Source organism: Gymnoscopelus microlampas (genome assembly GCF_963454915.1).
Source record: "Gymnoscopelus microlampas genome assembly, chromosome: 13".
Classification (NCBI taxonomy): domain Eukaryota; kingdom Metazoa; phylum Chordata; class Actinopteri; order Myctophiformes; family Myctophidae; genus Gymnoscopelus; species Gymnoscopelus microlampas.
Window position 1 is genome coordinate 4105472 of NC_139950.1, and position 19226 is coordinate 4124697.

The 19226-nt window shown below is 42.8% G+C and overlaps 1 protein-coding gene across 1 annotated transcript in view; it reads right to left on the reverse strand.

Annotated features, from left to right (window-relative positions):
• Positions 1–19226, reverse strand: part of LOC311058248 (uncharacterized protein) — a 48904-nt gene that overhangs the window by 21072 nt on the left and 8606 nt on the right. The window contains exons 4-7 of the mRNA XM_084075620.1: positions 3085–3243; positions 2293–2435; positions 1905–1954; positions 1484–1651 (exon numbers count right to left, since the gene is read on the reverse strand). Coding sequence (XP_083931746.1) covers positions 1484–1651; positions 1905–1954; positions 2293–2435; positions 3085–3243 — 520 coding nt within the window. The remainder of the gene's footprint in view (positions 1–1483; positions 1652–1904; positions 1955–2292; positions 2436–3084; positions 3244–19226) is intronic.

The window sequence follows — 19226 nt, forward strand, 5'->3', positions numbered from 1 at the left end:
AACGCCTCTTGCCTAGTCCTAAATCAGGAATTAGTGGTTTAAGCAAACTCGCCCCAGAATAGAGCGGTTGGTCTTAAAGGATTTACTCAAAAAAGTCCTAGTGGACTTGTTTCCATTGAAGTCCTATGTATTCCAAGGGAAAACAATATTATTTTGATCTGTTAGTTAAGCTCTCCACCAAACAGAATACTACAGATTACTGTACAGACTGGCAGTCGAATGAAGTCGGGAGATCAGACGGTTGGAAAGTGTGCAATAAAGTTTCTGAATGCTTCTGAGACACGACACCGACAGACTGCAAGGTGCTTAGGGCATGGGCACAAGGTCATCTGTATTTCATCTATTTTGGCGTATCATATCTTTCATATGTAATGTTAACTAAAACCTTAAACACTGTGTGCCTGCAGCAATAAATAGCTAGAATGATTAGAAAATCACACCCTGTGTGAAGGTAGCGGCGCCTCTGATACATTATGTCATCAATATGTGTTTATAATGTGTTTATAGCCATGTGTCACGTGAAGCTTGACCAATCACTTTGTTGACGGGTCTGACCAATCAGAACGTTGACGGGTCTGACCAATCAGAACGTTGACGGGTCTGACCAATCAGAACGTTGACGGTGAACACGGACAAAGTCAGGTATAGAGCAGGATCCGCTCTATACCTAAAGGTATAGAGCGACTAGTGCCGCTAAAAATGGAAGCCTGTCATTTCTGTTCGAGTAGCCTACTGTAGGATAGGCTATTCACCACACAAGCCTTGCACACAAAGTAATTCAACGTTTCATCATCATCATCATCATCAGCCAGCCAGAGAACTCTACCTCCTCTCCGCAAACCCGCTGCAACCCGACGGTCGAAATACTTTCAACACTTCCCTACAACTTCCGACCCGATTTGACAGTGTACCCATATTTATACAATTGTGCTGTTTGTTTTGCATGGTGTGGGAGAATGCAAGTCAAACAGCTCATATTTGAGATATGCAGCATCTCTTATAAAACATGACATGCAGGAGGATCGAGTGAGTGAGCAGGCAGGAATGTGTGGAATTGGAATGTGGCTGTCTTCCTTGATTCCTCCGGATTTGCATCTAATCCTCACCTCCTCGCACAGAGGCAGGCCTGAGGCGTGAGTGGAGGACAAGAGTGTCGACGTTAGAGTATTGGACTATGGCTCTAGTCTTCATTGGTGTAACTAAAGGCCAGACTGCCCCAAAGCAACTCCTTGCAACTGCCATTTGGGGAAAAAGGGTTGCAAGTATAGTAGCATATTGCAAGGAGTTGCTGCTAGTTGTATTGATGTGGACTGGCCTTTAGCTCCCCCCTTTTCTGATTGGTCATGAATATATGTTTTCTAAATGTTGACATAACTTTACACTGCTTGTCGTACAGACTTGTGGTTATATCTCTGCAGGTTGGAGGTCTAAAACTATTCAACTTTCCATCCAAGTGATGTTTGTTACATGGCAGCCTTCTCACCTGGAAACAGGGGTCTTTCATGCTGTTTTTGCTGCCAGCACCTCTCCATGAGTTGTACCAGGTCCTCCAGCCCCGGGGCCTGCTCTGGGTCAACCTCTTTCAGGTCTTTCAGGTCCGGCCTTTCTCCCTGAGGGATGTGAATATCTAGCATCTTGCGCGCAACATCCCCTGAGAGAAGAGGAAGATGGACGATGGGTGGGGATGAAGGAAGAGAAGAGAATCCTTAGTAATCTATAGAATAGGTACTTGTCAAATAATGTGTTTATTGCTATTGTTGGATTAAGCCAAAGAGTGCCATCTGTGAGTCAGAGGCAATGCGGAGTGATTTAAGGAGTGGGAGATTGATGGAGAGAGAACTGAAAATGAAGACACACACAGGACAAAGCAAGAACAAATAAAGAAGTGAGAGAACATCACTTGCTGCCATATGGTTCTTTCCCCTTCGCAATGGACCACAGAAGTATCCCATAGCTATAATAAAAAGAGAGACATCAGCAACGTCAGCAATTACCTTACATATACTGTGTATACATAGGCCTAGGTGAACTTAGGTTAGTTTACACATAAGTAGCTACATGTATCTACTTTCTGTTAAACAAAACAGAACAAATTTAATAAAACAGAAAGATCATCATGACAACATGACAACATGAACTTTCTACTTGAATTGTATGAAGCCTATCCACTACACATAATGAGCAGTTCATGATTTATGTTGGACATGTTGGTTCACAGGGCTTTGCAGCAACAGACAGCTGAGTTGATTCTGAGGATATAATAGACACAGACACTCCCACAGTGATTTATACCTGTAGACATCAAAGGCAAGGGTGGTTGTGTATGACAAGGAGGGGATTAAAGCCTCTGGAGGCATGTAGCTTGGCGTTCCCTTCCCCTTGATATCAACGGACGTCACAGCGTTGACTAACTTGGAAATGCCAAAGTCAGTGATCTGGATGAATAAGAGAGGAGAATGGAGAGAAAATAAAGGAAGCAGAGACGGAGGAAGAGAGACATGCAGATAAATGGAAGGAGGAATAGAGAGAGGGTTAGGAGAGAGAGAGCAAGAGTGAATGATGATATAGTAAGCGATAGTATGCTTTCCTATTCTCTGATACTTTTCTCATAATGTGTATGTTTACAATCGCCAGTGTGGTAAACGTGTCTTTTTGTATGTGAAAACACCTTTTAGGGATTGACAGGTTTCATTTAAGCATTTGTAGCGTAAGCCTGTTACATTCATGTAGAGTTGGTGCATGTACAAGACACTCAGGCTGTCCTGTCACAACATGTTGATGCAGGTGAATAAAGTAGGTTAAACACCTCAGATGGGTGTATGCAAACAATACTACTCTGTGTGTGCTGACAGGGCCCTGTGTGTGTGTGTGTGTGTGTGTGTGTGTGTGTGTGTGTGTGTGTGTGTGTGTGTGTGTGTGTAACCAATCAATCAATCAATCAATCAATCAATCAATCAATCAATCAATCAATCAATCAATCAATCAATCAATCAATCAATCAATCAATCAATCAATCAATCAATCAATCAATAACTGAATGAATATGAGCTTGAACAATCATCCAAACATTTGTCTGGGACTCACCTTGACATTTAGGTTGGTGTCCAGCAGTACATTGCCAGGCTTCAGGTCCTTGTGGATGATGGGATCAGGGGTAAGACTGTGAAGGTGCTCCATGCCCAGAGCCACTTGATGAGCCAGTTGAAAGACCAGGGACCAGGGTAGAGGGTGGTTTAGTTCTTTCTGTTGATGGAAGGGTTAAAGCAGAAAAGTCTGACTTAGATTCAGAGTCACACATACACATAAAGGGTCATTTAAATATATAATTCTTAAAGGTTTCATGACATTAATCTTTATTGTCTCCGCCAGGCCGAAAGGCATGGCGAGAGAGTATGTTTTACCCTCCGTCCGTCCTTCCGTCCGTCCGTGTGTCCGTGTGTGTGTGTGTCCTGTCTGTGTGTTACCAGCTAATCTCCGGCACCGTTGACCCGGTCGCTGCGAAACTGTGCTCACCCACTCCCTGGATGCCAATTCAGAACCTCTGCCCCACATTTTTCACATGGGCCTGTTATAGCGCCACCAGGAGGCCGATTTGTGCAAAACCTATTTTTCCCCATTACTCCTACAGTTTTTAACCAAACGTCATGCAAACCGGTACACAGTATCTCTATAGTCATGTGATAACCCTGATCTGTCCGATTTCCCATATTCCATCCTCATTGGCTAAGGTTGGCTTCCAAAGTTTCCAGGATTGGTCCATTTTGAACAAACTGCCTCAAATCATGAACGCAGCTTGCCATTTCAACGAAATTGCACACGCACATTCCCACTAGGCAGAGGAAGAAATGCCACTTGAAATGTTTCAAATCAGCCTCATGGTGGCGCTATAACAGGCCGATTTGCATTTTTAACTATAACTGCACCGATCTGCGTGAAACTTTGCACGCACACTCCCTAGAGGCCACGGAAAAACATCTGCACTGCATTTTTCACATCTGCTTTTTACAGCGCCACCAGGAGGCCGACTTATGTACAATACATTTTTGGATATTATTCATTCAGATTCTGTCCAAAAAACACGCATACTGGTACACAGTATCTCCATAGTCATGTGATTCTGATGGATCTGCCCGATATTTCATATTCCATCCTATTTGGCTTACAGTGGCTTCCAAAGTTTGCAGGATTGGTCCGTTTCGAACAAACTGCCTCAAATCATGAACACAGCTTGCCATTTCCATAAAATTGCACACACACATTCTCACTAGGCAAGGAAGAAATGCCACTTGACATGTTTCAAATCAGCCTCATGGTGGCGCTATAACAGGCCGATTTGCATTTTTAACTATAACTGCACCGATCTGCGTGAAACTTTGCACGCACACTCCCTAGAGACCAAGGAAAAACATCTGCACTGCATTTTTCACATCTGCCATTTACAGCGCCACCAGGAGGCCGACTTATGTACAATACATTTTTGGATATTATTGTCTCCGCCAGGCCGAAAGGCATGGCGAGAGAGTATGTTTTCCACCCCGTCCGTCCGTCCGTGTGTCCGTGTGTGTGTCTGTCCGTCCGTCCTGTCTGTGTGTTACCAGCTAATCTCTGGCACCGTTGGCCCGTTCGCTCCCAAACTGTGCACACACACTCCCTGGATGCCAATTCAGAACCTCTGCCCCAATTTTTTCACATGGGCCTGTTATAGCGCCACCAGGAGGCCGATTTGTGCAAAACATTTTTTTTTACATTACTCCTACAGATTTTATCCAAACGTCATGCAAATCGGTACACAGTATCTCTATAGTCATGTGATCAACACGGATCTGTCCGCTTTCCCATATTCCATCCTCATTGCCTATGGTTGGCTTCCAAAGTTTGCAGGATTGGTCCGTTTTGAACAAAAAGCCTTAAACTATGCACGCAGCTTGCGATTTCCGTGGAATTTCACACGCACATTCCCACTAGGCCGAGGAAGAAATGCCACCCTTTTCACATTGGCCTGTTATAGCGCCACCAGCAGGTCTAATTTAGCAAAACACATTTTTGGAACAAAATGCCTCAAATCATGAATGCAGTGTCTGATTGCCGTGAAAGACCTAGGAATAAATGGCACCCTTTTCACATTGGCCTATTATAGCGCCACCAGTAGGCCACAATAACGTACCTGACCTGGCGGAGACCTGTGCTCCGAGGAGCACTTTTTCTAGTTTATTTTTGTTTTGTTTTATGACTCCAATTACACCCAAAAAAACGGAACTTTGAACATTCAGTGGATTTTCTGTGGTCTGGGGTTTTATGAATAATTACGCAAAACAAAGTGCTGGGATTGGCCCCTGGACTTTGACGTCATAGTCCATTAATCCCACCCCCTCTCCTCCCCGCCCTTCCCCTATCCTTCTCCTTTGGGGGGGAGAACATTTTGATACACATTTGAAGGACCATGATAAAGACTTTTAATGTTTTGTAAATCTGAATATTATGAAACCTTTAAGTAATGCCCATTGTCTCCCTCCGACATATAGGTAATTTCAACGATGTTCAAACTATAAAGATGGCGGTGCATCTAATGTATTTTTGATTGATCGATTGAGTACTTTATTTGTCAGAAATGTAAACAGACATTAAAGCTAAAGGGATTACACAAAAAAAGTCCTCGGGGCTTGTTTCCATTCTGGTCGTATGGAGACACACAGGGACTACAAATTTCACGCCTTCTTTTGAGACAGCGCCACTACTCGAGGTCCGATGAACTGCCGCTCTCATTGCAATCTCCATGAGAGGCATTGTAAACTACCGTAATTTCACTGGTTAACTACTGAGGCTGTAGCAATTATTTTTCTGTTCTAATAAACTGTACCATTTGTTTAAAGAGGTGGTGCATTGGTTTTGCACTTTTTCTGTTTTTCATGTGTCTATGAGGTTGATAGAACTTCATTAAGCCCCCTGGTGGTGTTTTTATGGTGTTTTATGTCTGCTCTGACTATTTTGAGTTTCTACCTGGAGGCTGAAACCTTGAGGGTCAAACGTGCCAATAGAGAAACAGCGCTTTAGTGACATAGTAAAAACATACCCTTCCCCTCATTATCATAACACAACAGGTGTGGGCATGAGGAGGAGGAGGGACTAGGACAGGTGGGTAGTGCTAAGGTGGTGGAGGAGGTGCTAAGGTGAGAACCAGGTATACTTAATGAACTGGAGGCGTGTCCACATAAAAACATAATTTTAACAATTTCAGTCAATTTCAATTAGTCGCATGGAATATACGCATTCCTTGAGGTTTTCAATACCCAGATCTCATGTATAATTTTTATAGGCTATTTATTTTGGACAATTATCCAAACAGCTTCTTTCAAGACTATTTGTATATTAATACTAACCTGGAGAATTCACTAAGTAGTTGAAAATGTCGGGATATGTCACTTCTCCATTTAGTTGGGTTATATCCCCAATTTATATTCAGGCAAGTTAATACAACAATGGTAAACCCACACGTTTTAATTTTTCCATGTACCGTCGGACCTCCGAGGTAGGTAGAAAATTAATATAAGCCTATGACATGTTCAAAATATAGACATGAACAAAGTCAGTCGGGATTGGGATTAGAATTCAAAGTTGGCGCTCGGTGCTCAGCGCTCGTAAAGACAGTGATGTCACTGAAAATGCAACTACTTGTCTGTCTGCCGTCTCCCCTCTGCTGTGTTAACATTATGGGTAACCCATTAAAGTGGCAAATTAAATGTGAAACACATCAACTATTAAGAAAACAAGAAGATATGTTGATAAAGACACACATTTGGAAACATATTTTTTATTATATTGTCTCCAGTTAATGTAGGATAATTTTAAAAGTATGCTAACTCTCATATCCTCTCATAGGGAATGCATTGGCAGCTGCAGTTCATCGTTCTAACAGACCTCGAGTAGCGGCGCTGTCTCAAAAGTGGGCGTGAAATTTGTGGTCCCTGTGTGTCTATATGTATTCAATTAATCAACATAGCTTACATTTTCCAAAGAATGTTAAGCTTTTTTCAAAATAGCAGATATACAAGCTCACAATGCATCACATTGTAGATCAGCTTATTTCCGAATAGTCGAAGTATGACAGAGAAGGGGGGATATGTCATGTGGGGTGGCGGTGCAGTATCGGAAAGCAGACCTGTGCGAACTTGGTGATGTAAAACAAATATCTGTAAATATCTGTTGTTTCCATAGTATTCAATTAAAAAAAACGTAACACAATAGTACATCAACAAATACAAACACTATATGTACAGAGAAAAGGGAAAAAGGCGGCAGTGAATGACACCTCCTTTCGATGGGAATTTACATTGATATGTTCTACATACCATTAATGGTATACTTTATGTTCTCTATATATTTATCTTCGATTTAGAATTTTAGATAAAGATGATATCATGATGATGGATGAAGATGGATATCATGAAGATGATATCCATCCATACATCCATCTTCAATGGAAGGGGGCAAGAGTTTCAGAAGAGAGCTCCAGTCTTCCCTTTACCAGGAAACATTAGCCACTTCCTCCTAGGGGATCCCAAGGCGTTCCAAGGCCAGTGTGGAGATTTAGGCCGCTATTCAGCGGTTGCTCCTAAAGCCTAAACCCTACCCTAAACCTGTTAAATACGGATAAGGGAGCTGCCCTGTCCCAAAATGTTATTCTAGCACCTGCCCGTCACCCATTATGCCGACACCGTTATTTGCGCGTGGAGGCGTGCCCGTGGGCGTGTTGTTGCTATATCCCCCACATTGCTATTCTGCACACACACATGGGTACGGCTTTGGGAGGGGGGACAGCGGATTCTAAAAGCACCCGCCAAGTGCACACAGACACTGCAATGGCTTTGTGGAGACAGGATGCAAAGCGCGCACCTCTCTCTACTAGGCTAATATTGTCAACAAATCTCTGTGATTCTAATTTTACTATAATCAGCAGAAGGAAGGGTGTCAATTCCTTGTGTCAATTGTATTTATATAAGATGATAGTCTATTTAAATAAGACAATTTGTGCATCTGCAATGCAATACTCCACTTTACACGTCAGTTTTATTCATTGATTATGCAGGAAATAATTAACTGATTACAAAAATATAAAATTCTCTCTAATCAGTAATATGTAGGTGATACTTATGTCTATCAAATGTGGTTTTACTGAAAGGCAAGCTTAGACTTAGAAACGAAACATCGGCCCCATGTTAAATCACCTCAGTGCAGCCACAGAGCGCATGGTGGACCATGAGCCGTGTTGCCAGCCTTGGCAAGAAATAAGCAACCACAGATATGAAAACAAAAAGAAGCGACTATAAGGCCACATGAGCACTTCAAACTAGAGCTTTCATATCCCCTAAATATTTCAGCCTGGCTCGACTAATAATTGACAAATTAGGCCCAGCCCAGCCCGTCAGTCATTTTTCTAAAGAAGCCTTTTTTCTCATTAAATCTTGGTAATTCGTTAAGAACAGGAGTCATTCTACCCAATTCCAACAGTCTATATTTTATTTTTAAAAATCACACCCTGTGTGAAGGTAGCGGCACCTTTGATACATTTTGTCATCGATATGTGTTTATAATGTGTTTATAGCCATGTGTCACGTGAAGCTTGACCAATCACTTTGTTGACGGGTCTGACCAATCAGAACGTTGACGGGTCTGACCAATCAGAACGTTGACGGGTCTGACCAATCAGAACGTTGATGGGTCTGACCAATCAGAACGTTGACGGTGAACACGGACAAAGTCAGGTATAGCAGGATCCGCTCTATGCCTAAAGGTATAGAGCGGCTAGCGCCGCTAAAAACAGCTAGGAGAAAATAGGGCTGTATAAATATATACACTGCCCCTATAACCATTTTCAAAATGATATTCGGTTATTCTATGAAATGTATTTTTAATTGAGATATTTTCGTTTTTTCCATATTGCTGTCATGTCTTAATAAATGATGCTTTAACAAGCAAAAGGAGCATAAGGAGTACAAAATAGTTTGGATTACTTTGTTTGATCGGAAATAGTTGCGAATAGCTTGAATAGCTTTCATATACAAATTAATTAATATATGAATTGATTTGGATTAAAAAAAGAAGAAAAAAGTTGTATTTTGTTGCCTAACCCAGCCCGACCCAAAGCTTGACACATACGTGACCAATTGGACCCGGGCCGGGTCGGGTCCCGTCGGGTTTGGGCTAAAATCTTAAGCACTTACATTTTTTATAAGATGATCGGATCATCTGTGATAGCACGTTTAGGAAATGTCGCATTTTCATTTTGGCTGCTGTCTCGTTAAACCCACCCAGCTAGCAAAATATCGCACATTTCTGGCGTGAGGCCGTCCCCACGCCACGCCGACCGGGGCGTCCGCCGGGCGGGACACGCCGCGTCCACTCGGCGTCCTTGATCAGCGTGAGCCGCGCGTCACGCCGAGCCGCTAATCAGCCTCACTCCGGCGGTGAACGCCAACCGTGGCGTTCGTCGATAGCGGCCGGGTAGCGTAGCGCCGTCATATAATATGCTGTATGTACCCCCCCCCCCCCCCCCCCTCCCTCCCTCCCTTTGGGAATCCCCCCTCCTCCCTTTCATCCCCTATATTTAGCGGCCATTGTTACACCCCCCGCATTTGAGGTTTCTAAACATGTCAAGTAGCAATACAGAATAAGGTCCCCATCACACAGTTCCCCTGTATCTCTAAGTATCTGTCTAAGAACATGACATAATGCATAAAATACATGGCCTACATGAAATAATGCAGCACAGACATTAACTCCATTGTTATGGTATTTATTAGAAAAGGAAGGCACAGAAATAATAATCCTAAAATACAAATGTATCACTTTAAAATGGCAGACAGTGAGAAAAGTATTCCACATAAAAGTATCAATGCTGTAATAATATGTGTGAAGTCAGACTGGGTAATCAATAGCCTACTTAAAGTAACAAAACAAGTAAACATACCCATTGAGCAGAATGTCAAGTAAAAAATGCATAAGAATATTAAAAAATAGGAGATCTATGGTCCATTTGTACACTCAGAGTTGCAGACCTGTAAGGGTCCATTTGGTTTCATCTGTACACAGACTTTCAGACATGTAAAGTCCATTTTGGTTCCATGTGTTACTGGTGTATGTGTTTCTAGTTAACATGCTACAGACTCAGAGCGATATCAAAGCTACTGGACAAAAGTAAACATACCCATTGAGCAGAATGTCAAGTAAAAAATGCATAAGAATGTTAAAAAATAGGAGATCTATGCTGCCCTGCCAAGGTAAAGAGCAGTAACTACGAAATCAAAAATCACTGAAAAATGGGTTTAAAAGTGATTCAACTGGTCAGCCAAATGAGATATCGGCATATAAGTGATATTACACTAATTGTGCATCTGTTCTTGAGGTAATTGTTTATCCCCCAAAATCACAAAGGCTAATTTGACCTTTGGGATACTCAAATAAGTCGGCGTGTCCAAAAACTTAGTTACTGCTCTTTACCTTGGCAGGGCAGGTCCATTTGTACTCTTGCAGACCTGTAAGGGTCCATTTGGTTCTATCCGTACACAGACGCTCAGACATGTAAAGGTCCATTTTGATTCCATGTGTTACCGCTGTAGTTTGTCCTGGTGTACTGTATGTGTTTCTAGTTAACATGCCACAGACTCAGAGCCATATCAAAGCTACTGGAATGAATACAAAATGGGCCACTGTTCATTTAATTCAATTTTGGGTTCTGTGTGCTGGTGTCTGTCGCCCGCCTCTTCTTCCAAAGCCAATGCAGTTCCTTCATGTGGAACGCGTCACGTGAGCCACCCAACGAACGCCAACTGAGAGGGAGAGAAAGGAAATAAATTAGACAACGGTGGTGTTGGTTTTAATAATAAGGACCCCCAATTTAACATGCATCAGGTCTACAGACCCTGTTAATGGCATGGCTATCTCTGAGACCCCAATTTATATAGTGAAATGTATGTTAATTTAACTCAGTGTGTAGAAACCCTTGATACATTGATCAGTTCCCCTCTTCCAATGCCTCACTAAATTTCCACACCAACACCATTTTCACATAATTTTCAACTATCATGACATAGAGAGGTTTCAGGGATTTATGGTAAAATAAATGTGGCGTGCTGTGAGCTTGTAGATTGGCTATTTTGGATAACTGTGTAGTCACACCCTTACCTTGCAAAACGTGAGGTCCAAGAGGTTCTTGAATGTGGTCACTGCCCTCACCAGGTCAAACAGCGCTGCGTCTGGAACATACAGACACAGGGATAGTGTGTAAGTAATCAAACAGTTTTTGTTTTTTTAGTCAGGCTCTACTTTATGCTGTACATTACTTCTAGACTCATGTTAAACCTACCATGGTTTTATAAGCTTGATCATCACAGATGCTCCCGATCTCTTCATCCCCACTGCTGTGACGCAGGAAATGACGAGCAGAAACATCTGAGAAAGAAAGAAAATTAAAAAGAAAAAGAGAAGGGTTAGACACAATCAAAGCCGTATCATGCTCCATCGCAGGAAAAAACTACAAACAGTAACATACTAATATCAATGCAGGGTCTTAACATTTTCTGGGGCCTGCATTTAGCTGCTAACCAGTGTTTAATAAAGTCATGTTTGTTGTTTTATTTTATGTAAAGGCTCAGCAACATCAGAACTCCACGATGAAAATATATAATTGTTGCCTTCATACCTGAGGAGAACTCCTCTTGTCCAAAATGGTACAGCTGGGTTCCATGATGCTAACCTGGAGGTTATGCTGTAGAGAGAAAGAAAAGAGAAGGAAAAAATACATTTAAGATTTCGGCTGTGGCATAAGATTGTAGATTGGCTATTTTCAGCAGCCAGTTCATTTAATGTAAAGCAAAGTAATTAAGAAAATTAGCAGCCGTGTGTGTGTGTGTGTGTGTGTGTGTGTGTGTGTGTGTGTGTGTGTGTGTGTGTGTGTAAGCTTTTAGCTTAATTCTGCCTTATTCTAGCCTTCAGCTAACATGAGCTCGGCGATCTATATAAATAAAATAAGTACAAGTATCCATAACACAGATTCACCTACCAATCCATCGATCAACAGTTAGTATCATAACTCTGTGACGTGATTAAAAGTAATGTGGGTAGCAAGAAAAGTCTAGTCAGTTAGCTACAGTAGGCTAGCACGCTAACATGTACACAATGAAACAGTCAAACATTTGTAAAACGAGATATTTAGACTACACACAGCAGGCATACATCCAAACAGATACAAAAAAAATAGTAGGCTAATACACTAACCTTTAAATGATATTTCCCCGGAGGAAAAGGATAGATATATCAGCGGTATGTTTTCCCTCTGTCGAGAAGCATAGAGGAGAAAGAGAAGGGACGACGCAGAAGCAACCGGATGTCCTACCATTGCTCAAGGAATGGAGCTGTAGTGTTGCCATGTCTGCTTATTATAAGCGACTTTGGGTTTGTTTGAAGACGCGTTGTGAGCTTGTACATCGGCTATTTTCAATATATATATACACATACATATCTAGGCCATGTGGCCTATAGTCACCACATGACTATAGCCAGCAATACACAGTTTTGGGCTTGTTTTCATAGACCTGGCTGCTTATTTCTCTCGCAAAATATGGCAACACTGGTCATTGATTTGATGTAAGCGTCCGTTGCGTATATCCGGTGTATATCGCCACCTACTGAACTGGAGTATATTGAGTTCCTGCTGTAAGGCCTAAATAAAGTATGTTTAGTGCTAATAATGAATTATACAACTTGATAATAATAATAATAATAATAATAATAATAATAATAATAAGGGTAATAATAATAATGATATTTATAATAATAACAAGACACTTCATTATATATATTTTGTTTTAAATAAGCAAATACATCAACTCTAAATTAGAATTAACAATGCAAGGAATAAATATAATAGCAACAGAATAAGAATAATAAAAACAACAAAGATAAAAAAAACAACAACTGAGGAGCAATTAATCCTTGGAAGTATTCAGTAGTACTATTATCAGTATTATTACTGAGGTCACCTTATTTTGTTTTGAACATTAAATAACATTAATATACACGATTACAAATGGCTTCAGGTTTAGGGGGGGAAATGGCACAAAAAAAATGTTATAGTTTTACTTGTTGACTTTTTTGATAGTGTTTAATTTGGACTACTTTTTTTTATAGTTTTACTTGTTCACTTTTTTGATAATGTCATTTGTATATTTGGATTATCTCTGTGCCTTTTTCTAATAAAAAAAAGAGAAAAAAAGTCTTTACTGCATTATTTCATGTACATCAGGGGTCAGCATACTCAGATACAGCAGGGAAGCTGCCAAAATGTTCTTATTTTTTATTTGTGCAACTGTCATACGACTGTAGCAAAAATATAGCTTTACAGACCCATACAGCCAGACAGGCAGACAGACAGAGTTTATATAAATAGTTTTACGTTTCACTTTTTTAATGGTGTTGAATTTGTATATTTGGATTATTTCTGTGCTGTGATAGCAGTGAAAATGAAGTGATAGCAGTGATGATAGCAGTTCACCCAGTTTAATTTCAGGGACCCCAGTCCAATGGCATTTCTATCTTTGGGACCCAAATTAATCTTTATCTTTAATTAAAATCATGGTTAATTTAACTCTGAAACACGTATAACGTACACTTTTCACGGGTCCATTTGGTTCCATGTACACTTTTACTTACAGACCCATAAGGGTCCATTTGGTTCCTTCCTATCATTTAGCTGGGGACCCCCTGGAACTCCCTCAAGACCCATGGTGGTCCCTGGACCCCACTTTGAGAACCAATGGTCAGAATGTATAGGGAAAATTCAAAGCGTGGCATTAACAGCGTCAGGACGTCGTGACGCTGGCTGCAGACCGCCGCAGACTCTTCTAAAATGCTACTCCGCCGGACATTTCGGTGAGCGAGACATCTCCGGCGTGAGGAGGGCGTGAGGAGGGTGAGCCTCCGCTCGGCGGGGCCCGCTCTGTCCAGGCCGGCCTGACGTCGGTTGCAACGCCGATCTGCTAGCTGGGCAGCTGCGGGTGAATATTATATTTTATATTATATATATTATTATTATTATTATATTCCCCACGTAAACGCTACGTTCATGTTTACTGCATTAAAGCAGAGGTTCTCAATCTTTTCAGGCCATCGACCCCCCAAAAATAACCATATTTGAACTGGGGACCCCCCCATTTTGTTTGACTCGGTTCCACAGATAAATATTGTGAAAATAGCAGATCTACAAGGCAAGCTCACAATGCCTGGTGTTGTGTGCTCTGTTGTGGTGGTCTCGACCCATTGGTTGAGAACCACTGCATTAAAAGCTCCAAGCAAGTTACATGTCTAGTATGTTGTTGACCACGTAATGTAATGTGTTTGGTTTAGTGTTAGGCTACTCCGTGGCGCACGCACGCCTCATGCGCCGCTCGATCGCGCCTCATTGTTTATGCTGCCCAAAATAACAGATCTGTAAGCTGTCGACGCGCCATGACGCAGGGCGTTGATAGCTTGTATGCCTGTTATTTTGGGTAGGTAGGCCACGCACATTACGCGTGCAGCAATGTATCTGGGTTTGAGAGGCTATGATTGATGTAAACTTAAAGTGTAGCTCAGTTCGGGATTATTGAACAAAGGTGGATGATGAAAGAGAACAGGGACAATATGGATGTAAGTTAACTGCGTCACTTCAGAGGAAACTAAATGGGGCTACTTCAGAGATGTTTACACACCCCTGGAATCCATTAGAATGGTGGATATAGAACAATAACAGCCAACGTGAGTACATAGATCTTTCCTAAAACTGGCCAATTTATTATACCCATGTGCTACTGTATGTCTGTGTACCACCGCCCGGCCCTGTGGTCGACCAGCTGGAGGTCCATGGCTGCCTGTAGGAGCGTTGTCGCAACATGATGTAATTAATTATTTGGGAGCAGCCGGTGTGTAAGATTCCAATAGTATAAATATTTTACATGGCTTTCATATACTATTCCGGATCTGACTAATATGACAAGTTACTTATTATTGTGAACACAATAGGCTAAGATCCGGCAGGAAAACAAGCCCAATGTGGCTTATAATAATCAGACCAGGCAACAGTGCAGACAGGGAGATAGGAGAGCATATATTGGATTGGGGATGACGGCTAGCGCAGTCTTCTCTAAAAGGCAAAGGCTTCTGGCACGGTGATTGGTTTTATCATTGTAACGCCCAAACCACACCTATGCATAATGTAAGGGGTAGCGCAGGTGTTTGGCGGGTAAGGGGGGTGCCCCAGAATAGCAAGTTTGCGGGAAAACGCCTCTTGCCTAGTCCTAAATCAGATATTAGTGTGTTTAGCAATTTGGGCCGTGAATGGGGCCAATAATCCCTCCATCTGGTCCTTGGTCTGCCAGGGGGTCTCCTCCAAGTGGGAGAGAAGATGATGTGACATTTGTGTATTGTTTTCTTTGAACACATTGCATGCCAATCGCGTAGATCTACGCAAACCTACATAAAGCCGCAGCGTGCCAATCGCGTAGCCTACGTGAAGTGGTCTTTTCTTTTTTCTCTCTCTCGCAGGGATACATTTCATTGTAGCACTCTCTCGCAGTGACACATTTCATTGTAGCACCACCCGGATACGGAAATTACGTCAATCAAAGATTTTCGTTTCCGCCTGCAGCCGCTCTAAAAGCTTCCGCTAAATTGCCATTATCTAGGCTTTTTTTTCTCCGCTCTGAACGCTGTTTGAAACGTTTTTTAACAACTACCCTGTGTGTCTACAAAGAGTTGAACACGCGATCATAACACGCGAGGTCTGTGGCGAGGTGAAAAAAAAAAAATCAATAAATCGCTGGCAGTGGGTGAGTACTTTATGAACTAGAAAAAGTGCTCCTCGGAGCACAGGTCTCCGCCAGGTCAGATAGGTTATTGTGGCCTCCTGGTGGCGCTATAATAGGCCAATGTGAAAAGGTGCCAGTTCTTCTTAGGCCTTGCACGACAATCGGACACTGACTGCATTCATGATTTGAGGCATTTTGTTAAAAATATTTGTTTTGCTAAATTAGACCTGCTGGTGGCGCTATGACAGGCCAATGTTAAAAGGGTGTAATTTGTTCCTCAACATAGTGTGAATGTGCGTGCAAAGTTTGATCGCAATCGGACGGTGCGTTCATGAGGAATTTTGTTCAAAACAAGCCAATAATGCAAACTTTAGATGTCAATCTTAGCCAATCAGGATGGAATATGAAAAATCAAACACATCCGTCTTGATCACATGACTATAGAGATCATGTGTACCGATTTGCATGAAATTTGGATAAAATTGGAAGGAGTAGTATAAAATAATGTGTTTTACATAAGTCGGCCTCCTGGTGGCGCTATAAAAGGCAGATGTGAAAAATGCAGGGCAAAGGTTTTTCTTTGATCTCTAGGGAGTGTGCAAACAAAGTTTTACACAGATCGGTGCAGTTATAGGTAAAAACACGAATCGGCCTGTTATAGCGCCACCATGAGGCTGATTTAAAAATGTTCAAATGGTATTTCTTCCTCGGCCTAATGGGAATGTGCGTGTAAAATTTCACTGAAATTGCATGCTGTGTTCATGATTTGAGGCATTTTGTTCAAAACGGAGCACTCCTGCAAACTTTGGAAGACATTTTTAGCCAATCAGGGTGGATGACTATAGAGATACTGTGTACCGATTTGCGTGATTTTTGGACAACATCTGTACTGTCAAAAAATATGTTTTGCACAAATCGGCCTCCTGATGGCGCTATAAAAGGCCCATGAGAAACATTCGGGGCAGAGGTTCTGAATTGGCATCCAGGGAGTGTGTGTGCACAGTTTCGCTGCAATCAAGCTAGTCTGGGAGGGTTAGCGTCGGAGCTTGGACAGCAGGGGCGCGGCCACTGCGTTGTGATTCAAATCAACAGCCAATGAAGAAAAGGGGGCGGGATCCACATGCAGTGGGTGATGCATCTAAATAGGATCGACGGGAAGCAATTTCCCCTTGAGAAATTTCGGCCGCCATTGTTGTGTACTGCTGTTTGCCTCTCGTCGGACTTTTTAGACGAGTTGCACAGCTCTCAGACCGGTAAGAGGCGTGTCCGCTCAGATTCAGAGCGTGACGTACATCCCGCCCACAAATACCAGGGCTGTGGCCCAGAAGTTCCTCGCCAGAGCTGGCGAAAACTTCTGGGAACTCAGATTACAATCAAGCCAACGGTGCCGGAGATTAGCTGGTCACAGACGGATGGACAGGAGGAAAAACATACTCTCTTGCCATGCCTTTCGGCCTGGCGGAGACAATAAACTCTGGCATGCAATGTGCTAAGAATAAGGTTTTCAAATGATTTTAGGTTTAAGTTATTTTTGTTTAATTGTCAGATCAGTTCAACATAAATAAAATAATATAGCTGCAAGCAGCAATAAGCGGTTTCGAGGGATAGGACAGAGACAGGAAGAGGCAGGCAGAGAGCGAGAGAGCGAGAGAGAGAAAGAGAGGCAGGCAGGCAGGCTGACTGACTGACTGACTGACTGCTGACTGTGAGGTTCAATTTATAAAGGTCTCACAGGTAGTTTGTGGTATTACCTGTGTAGGCCCTATAAAGAGAAGAATGCATTCGCCATCTGTTTTGAATAAGGGGTGTCATGTTTTGCAATTAATTAAGCTTACCTAGACTATTTCTGTTATTAAGGCTTTGTGATTTCTATCAGACTGTGCAGGGCAGAGGCGTCTAATCTCTGAGTTAGGGTAACCGCATACCCTGACTGTGAGAGAGAGACTGACTGACTGACTGACTGACTGACTGCTGACTGTGAGGTTCAATTCATAAAGGTCTCATAGGCAATTTTATTACCTGTGTAGGCCCTATAAAGAGAAGAATGCATTCGCCATCTGTTTTGAATAAGGGGTGTCATGTTTTGCAATTAATTAAGTTTACCTAGACTAAAGGTAAAACCATTTCTTAATTCCATTTAAGGATGTGTTTTCACTATAATTTATAATTATAAGTTACTAGAGTTTCGGGGGGCTACGCCCCCCTCAACCCCAGCCGCGCACGGGGCCCAGCGTGGGTGCGTGTATATTGGGGTACCCAAATCGCCGGAGTAAAAGTGTCCAAAAGGAAAAAAAATAATAATAATAAAAATTGGAAAAAATGTTAATATTGATTGTTACTTTGGTGGTCCGCGGACCCCCTGGTGGTCCGCCGACCCCTGTGAGTGTTGGGACCCCCGGGGACCCCCCTGGAACATGGCGGACCCCTTCGGCAGTTTTAGTTTTTTTCATGCACGGTTTGCTTGTTTCTGTCGCTTGTTTTTTAAAACCTGGCAGCAAACTTGGCAACCCGACTGACATCACTGACCTATCCTTGGTATTTGTACTTCCGGGTTGCATAATGATGACATCACTGTCGAGTCCTTTGGTGTCATGAACCTAGGCAGGTTTGTTTACCAGATTACCCTGGGCAGCGTGCTGTGCTGTGGCCGTGGCTGTTTGTTTTTGTGTTTGGGATGAACATGGCACGTGAAGGACGGACATATTGTGATCGAGACATGAGTGAAGTGAAAGTAACGGCCTGGGTGGAACAAAGGAGGTACGTAAGAAGGGGGGGGGGTTGAAGCAAAGGAGCTGTGTGTGTGGTGTTGTGGAGGAGATGGGCAGAGTGCAATGGCGGCCGCTGGTGTTGTTTCGGCGAAACCCGTCGCCGTTCGGTGTCGGTGGTGTGCACGGTAAACGGTACGAAGCTGCCTCCCCTTCCGTTTTGTCCGACATTTGGTGAGTAGAATTAATTATGTTGCGCGGTGGAAAAGGTGTAGTGAGCAATGAGATGTCCCCTACGCGACGCGTAAATTCAGCGCGGCCGCCGTGGCGAGTCAGTTGGCGACATGTGGTCTGGCGGTGCGTTGTTTATTCGATAACAGAGCTGTGGGGTGTCCTCACCGAGGGTGCGGAAGTCGCTCGCCATTTATATATTATAAGTTATAGGCCATGACGGAGGCGCGCCGACTCAGCAGACCTTGAGGCTGAGGAGACGCGCCCGAGCGCCTCCAGGCGCGAGTGCCCGCGTCGACCAGCCGATGGGCTGCTAGTCGACTCAGCGCCGTCCGAGTTATGTACCGATAGGGACAGAATCGTAAATATTATTGGTGCGGACTGCGTTTGCTCCACTGACTGCGTTTATCCCAACTACCACTCAAAGTGGCTTCTGGCCAACTGCCTGGATGAG